This window comes from Cyprinodon variegatus, unplaced genomic scaffold (assembly GCF_000732505.1).
Source record: "Cyprinodon variegatus isolate N-32 unplaced genomic scaffold, C_variegatus-1.0 Scaffold1674, whole genome shotgun sequence".
Taxonomy (NCBI): Eukaryota; Metazoa; Chordata; class Actinopteri; order Cyprinodontiformes; family Cyprinodontidae; genus Cyprinodon; species Cyprinodon variegatus.
The window spans coordinates 45,639-52,074 of NW_015152127.1; the positions used below are offsets into that span (position 1 = coordinate 45,639).

The 6,436-nt window shown below is 40.7% G+C and overlaps 1 protein-coding gene across 3 annotated transcripts in view; it reads left to right on the plus strand.

The window, feature by feature from the left end:
- The window catches only part of LOC107104273 (tumor necrosis factor receptor superfamily member 26-like), an 8,581-nt gene extending 3,559 nt beyond the window's left edge, over positions 1–5,022 (plus strand). Inside the window, exons 6-9 of one of the 3 annotated variants that reach the window (XM_015404242.1) lie at positions 162–181; positions 269–349; positions 1,815–1,851; positions 4,018–5,022. In XM_015404242.1, coding sequence (XP_015259728.1) covers positions 162–181; positions 269–349; positions 1,815–1,851; positions 4,018–4,322 — 443 coding nt within the window. In that variant the 3' untranslated portion in view covers positions 4,323–5,022. Of the gene's footprint in view, positions 1–161; positions 182–268; positions 431–1,814; positions 1,852–4,017 lie in introns of all 3 variants that reach the window. The other 2 variants (XM_015404241.1, XM_015404243.1) reach the window with 2 other exon arrangements.
- Positions 5,023–6,436: the final 1,414 nt, after the last annotated feature.

Here is a 6,436-nt window from a genome sequence, read left to right on the forward strand (position 1 = left end):
ATCACAAGAGATCATACCGGTTCCATGTTTTTCTTTTTTTATTTTATTTTAAATCAAACAATGTTTTAAAATGGCTAGTTTCCCTTTAATAAAACAATTCTCTGATGATGTTTTTTTTTTATTTTACTTTAAGTAATGCTAGTTTTCTGTTTTCTCCTCAGAGTCCAGCAGTGTGAAACCGGTGAGTCACTTTGATTGAACATTTCCTGCACTCCTTCAGGGAGGGTGAGTGAAACAGAAGGTTTGATCTGGTCTCCGTTCTCTGTAGAAATGTTTCCCAGTTACTCCAGAGCCCAGCACAGCTGGAGGCCACGGCAAGGGCCTGGTAGCCGACAAACTCCAACTACATGTAAAGGAAGAGAAGGAAAAGCTGCTTAATAGCGAAAACAGCTCTGCCAGCAGCTCACGGCACAGCCTAACCGACAGGAGGGTGAGACGGATGCCTCAGCTTCGCTCAGGCTTCTGCAGCTTGCTTCTTTTGCCTGCTTGCTTCCTAACAGCTGCTTCCTTCCCTCTGAACCACTTCAGCTCATAAAATCCTAATTTTAAGGATCTTGGAAGCTGAACGTAAAACTCCCCTCTCCCCACTTTAACATTTGCTTCCATTTAACTTCTCTGTGTGTCCTTAAGCTAACCCATGCTAACCCTGAATCCCTCCCAGCTGAGCTCCTTCACCTTTGGACCAGGTTCTGGTTCTGATGAGGCTGTCGGACCTGGATGGGGATCCGATTGCTAAAAGCACGCTAACCTGGGATATCTTCATTATTTGTTAAAGGGTCTCTGCCTGACCTGACATTATTTAGGTGAAGGACTTCAGATAAATGCAGAATAAAGTGCTGAAGTTTCTCTTCTTTGGTCTTTTATCAACATGGAAATCAGATTATAATGAATTTATCTTTCAAATAGAAAATCAAACCTTTTTAGAGCCTCATCAGGAACATTAAAGGAATAAACTTTCTCCTCAAACCAGATTATTTCTCCTCTTTATTCTGTAACTCAGAATTTTTAAATGCTTCTGTGTTTATGGAGATTATAAAACCGGATTATCCATCATCCCTAATTTGGGCTGGCAGACATGGCGACTTTACAACATTTCTACAAGTTCTAGTTCCTCTTCATCATCCCGTCAGAGCAGAGGCTTAGAAATCTTTTTTAGATTGTTTTTATTCAGCGTCCCTAAAACGGCCGTTTGCAGCTGAGGAATTCATGGTTTAGGTTAAATACGGTAGCTATTATAGCTCTGTCATTTATTTAGGTTGGACCATAAATGTTTAAACTATTATAAATGACATCACTTCCTCTAATCTTCCACAATATAAGATAATAAACGCTCTTAGACTCTTAGAGGCTGAATAAAATGCGGCTGTGGACCAGATTCGGCCCACGGGCCTCAAGTTTGTCACAGTCAGATGAAGCACATCATTAAATCAATCAACAAATTGTCAATTTATTTATTTTTAACTACAATTTGCATTATAATGGAGATTTCATTCGTTTCGATGTTCTTCACTAAACGGCTGCAGAGATCCTGACTGCGTGGAACATAAACATCATAAGATCCTGATAGAAAAATGGATTCCTTTATTTTAGACTTTATTTGTCTGTAGAGGAAACCCAGAGGTCTTTTAATCGCTGCTGTTTCCTGTTTCCTGTCCTTTGCTAACCAGTTAGCGTTTCTCTCTCCGCCGCTCTTTGTTTGTGCTTTGGCTGCTGAAACCAGTGCAGGCTCAGGGTTGGATCTCCTCTCCCATTACACCGCTCTACCTGACCTGCACCGGATCTGGAGCTTTAATCTGCGTCTCTCTGTGTTTCAGGAGGACGAGTCGTTTCCCATCCTGGATCCTGTCGACGGTAAAGTTGCTCTGCTTTGATTTAACCTCCCAAAGCGAATCGACCTTTGACCTTCTGAGCCGTACGGTGCTTAGAAAAGTCTATGTAGATGAGCTTTTCTTGGATGTAAATTATTTCAGAATTCTGAAAAAGTGAAACTAATTCACATCTGTCCTCATGACATCATTAGGCAACATGTCTAAGTTTGAACCAAACAACATGGATGAATTTCCATCCTGTTCAGAGTTTTATCAGCTGTTCATTAGAGCATCCTAACTGATGGGCTAATTGAACTGCATCGTCCTCCATGGTCCACTGTCCCTCCATGGCAAATAGAACGGGATGTCTCTAACCGATCCGTACCAGAAGCCCGATTCGTATCGGAAGCACAGCACGATCCGTACCGGAAGCACAGCGTGATTCATACCGGAAACCCGATTCGTACCGGTAGCCCGATCCCTATCGGAAACGCGATCTGTATCTAAGCACAGCCCGATCTGTACCGGAAGCACAGCGTGATTCATACCGGAAACCCGATTCGTACCGGAAGCACGATCCGTATCAGAAACGCGATCCGTATCTGAAGCGCAGTGCGATCCGTACCGTAAGCCCGATCCGTACCGGAAGCACAGCCCGATCCGTACCGGAAACCCGATCTGTATCGGAAGCACGATCCGTATCGGAAACGCGATCCGTATCTGAAGCGCAGTGCGATCCGTACCGTAAGCCCGATCCGTACCGGAAGCACAGCCCGATTCGTACCGGAAACCCGATCTGTATCAGAAGCACGATCCGTATCGGAAACGCGATCCGTATCGGAAACGCGATCCGTATCTGAAGCGCAGTGCGATCCGTACCGAAAGCCCGATCCGTATCAGAAACGAACGCGATCCGTACCAGAAGCCCGATCCGTATCAGAAACGCGATCCGTATCTGAAGCACAGCGCGATCCGTACCAGAAGCCCGATCCGTGTCGGAAATGCGATCTGTATCTGGAGCACAGCGCGATCCCTACCGGAAACGCGATCCATACTATCAGTTCAAGTGCGAGTAGATATTCCTCCATGTTGCCATAAATAATATTATCATGGTTCTAAGAGTACTTCTTTCTATCCCTAAATCAATAATGAATGCTAATGCACTTGTTTAAACACATTTTATGACTTTTCTGAGACAATTTGATGCTTTTTTCCATTTTCTCTGTCTGGGCATGTCCTGATGATGACATCATCAGGACATGCCCAGAGCACTCTGACTAAATCTGATTAAACCATGTTTATCTGCATTTTAGTTGTTTCTTTCTTTAGATGACGCACTTAATACCATAGTGTTAAAGGAAATAATAAAACTTAAAAAGACTAGATTTATGTTTAAATCTATTTTAATGACTTATTTTTTAGTGTTTTTTGAAGCATACATTGAAGCATTTGTACATGAATAAAGGGATACACACCTGTTGAGGTAGTTTAAAGTCTATATTTCTTGCAAAATTAAAGGGATAAACGGAAATTTGACGTCTTGTGCATGCATAGTGACTATCGGTACGCTGATCTGACAGAACACCAGCACAGATCGAGCACAGACCAGTTATGGTGAGTTCGAGCCCCCAGATTCTCCCACAGCGTCCACTCTGGGTCCCTGAGCAAGACCCTTAACCCCACGCTGCTCCCTGGGTGCCGCACATTGGCAGCCCACTGCTACCCAAGGGGAGGGGTTAAATGCAGAGAGGGAATTTCTCCAGTTTCTCCAATGTGAGATCAATAAAGTTCAATTATTATTATTAACACATTATTTTTTTTAGTACGCTTTTTATTTTTAGGAAGGGGAAAACTTAATTTAGGACTTTCTTTGAAGTAAAATCGAGGGCGACCAATATATAAGCTGATTGTACGGATCAGGTAGTGACAGTTGATACTGTTATGAGGTTGTTCAGACTCTGACAGCTAGATGTCAGCAAAGAGCTCCTCTTTGGTTCTTTAAATGTGTAGAAAATTCATCAGCAGCACTTTGGCTTCGTTAGAAAGAGTTTGATGATTCAGGAAAAAAATAAGTAAAAATGTTAAAAAGGAAAAAGTGTTTTCCTCCTGCTGCGCAGTGATTGGTCGGTCAGTCGGTCACATGATGAGAAACTGATTAAAAAGCTTCCATCCTAACGCCGTCTGAAGGTTTTCTGTTCTCTGCTTTCAGGCGTCGAATCTCTGAAGAAGTGCATCGAGTTTTTTGAAGAAGTCGACGTGGATTTTCACAAGAGGTTCTTCCGTCAGCTCAGCTTGAATGACAATATGATCAAAAGCAGGGATTACCTCCCGTATGAAGATAAGATCCACGAACTGCTGAACCACTGGGTGGAGAAGGAGGGCAAAGACGCCAGCCTGAACGAGCTGCTGAGAGTTTTACTGGATCTGAACCAAAGAAGAACGGCAGAGCGCATCGTGCAGAGAGCCGTCGACGGCGGGCATTATCGTCACCAGGCCGCAGCTCTGGAGGTGTGAAGACGACGCCCCGCGCGTCCTAGTCAAAGTTTGGTCACAGACCGCCGCCTGAACAGAACCAGCGTTGAACCCAGCCTGGGGAAAAGTGACTGATGGATCTGTTTCCGTGGTTACGGCGTCTCTTTCATCCTGACTGGATGGTCGGCATCGGCGCATTTTAATCGTTTTCCATTAGCTTATTGTTTTATTACCTGAGTCAAACATGGCTGATGATGTTTATTTAAGCGCCGACCGTTCCGATATATTTAAGCACTGAAAACTGATTTAATTTATTATACGACAGCAGAATATGATCTGAATTTTTCTGCCTTTATTTAATTTTTTTTTACTGTTTAAACCACAACTTTTTTTTTTTCTGACTCAAAATGAAAGTGTTTTATTTAGTTGTTGTTTTTTTGGGCAGAGAAAAGGAAAACAGGTTATATCTGTTTGGGTGTTTCCGTAGATTCCTAAGTGATGAAGTCATTTTTTTACTCATTTGTTTTTGTGTCTATAAAGTGTTCCGTGCTGCTGGACGCCAACGCCGTCATTTTTTTTTGTACCTGTCTTTTCGTTCAGGCGTCTCGGCTCCGTTAAGGAACGTTTTTACTTCCATGTTACTCGTTTCTGTCCTGAAAACTTCCTGTTCATCCGCAGTTCAGTTTATTCTGATTTAAAGATGAATTAAACACAAAGAAAACCTCCACTTGTGTTTGAATTTCAGGTTTAATTTCACTGATCTGTTGTTTTCTCTGTTTATCTGAAAATGCAGCCAAGCTTGTTTACTGCTGAGGTCAGTCAGCCCCGCCCTGTTTAACCGGTTAATCTTCAACCATCGATCTGAGGTGACGTTACCAACAGTTCAGTGATGAACTTTCACCTGTAAGGAGACGAATTTAACATGAACACTTGTTTCCAGTGGATCTTTGACTCCAAAGGTCCCTCTTATTAAAATCAGTAGACTGACAGTATGTCAGTCTGTAAAGACTGACTTCCTGTCATTTTCAGTGGATTAGTCATCAGCGGATGATTGTTTATTCCGTCTCCAGCCTCCTGTTTGTATCTCTTATTCAGAGGTGTCCAAATTATTAGAATACACTGGAAAAACGATCTAGAAATAAGTAAAAATGTCTTAAATTAAGTGTATTTACCCTTAATTTGAGTAGGTAAATGAAATGATTTGCCTATGGAATGAGTATTTTTACTCTTAAAATAAGATATTAAGATAAAATACGCTTGAAGTAAGACAACGAAATTGTGTTTTCTTATTATTAAATGTAAACTGTCTTGTTCCATTGGCAAAATGTGTCTTTTACCTTCATAATTCAAGATAAAATGCACTTATTTTAAGGAAAAATGACTTTTTCCAGTGTAGAAAATCCCTTTATTATCCCTCAATGGGGAAATTCTGATGTTTACAGCAGCAAAAAGATCATAGAAAAAAAAATGGTCACACAAATGTGGACGTTGTAGCATGTATAACAATAAAATAATAATGAAGAGTTAAAATTTACATATTAATGTTTATTACTCCAGTAGGCATATAAAACCTAAGTTTAAAATACTTTTTTAGAACTTAGAGGATCAACCTAACTATTTTATTCCAGTAAAAGTACCATTTTTAAAATAAAAGTCTAAAAGTAAAAGTAATGCCTCTTCTTGAAAAACTTTATTTTGGTATGTAAAAGAAATGAATTGTGTGGATGACACTAATTATTATTTTTAAATACCAACAGGCTATAATGAAAATTAGCTTAAATGAAACAAAATTAATGAGTCTATTATTAAAATGTAAGGAGTAAAAAGTAAAAAATTGGCTAAAGAATAACTACTGCAGTAAAGTATAGATGGCCAGCATTACTACCTCAGTGATGTAATGAAGTATTTGTACTTTGTTAGTGGACGTCTCTGCCCTCAGCAGCCTGTAGTCTCCTGTCGGCTCCTGGAGTCAATAAACTTTTCCAAAGGAATCATTTTCTCCTGGTTCTCTAACAGGTGAGACCAACCCTCACCTTCCTTCTCTGGTTAACAGTTTATTTGTTTAGAGCATTTTGTTCAGTTTATAAAGTTTTCTTTGTACCTAAAATGTTTTCGGTCTGATAGCCACTTTTCAGCTATTACTCATCTTATGACAT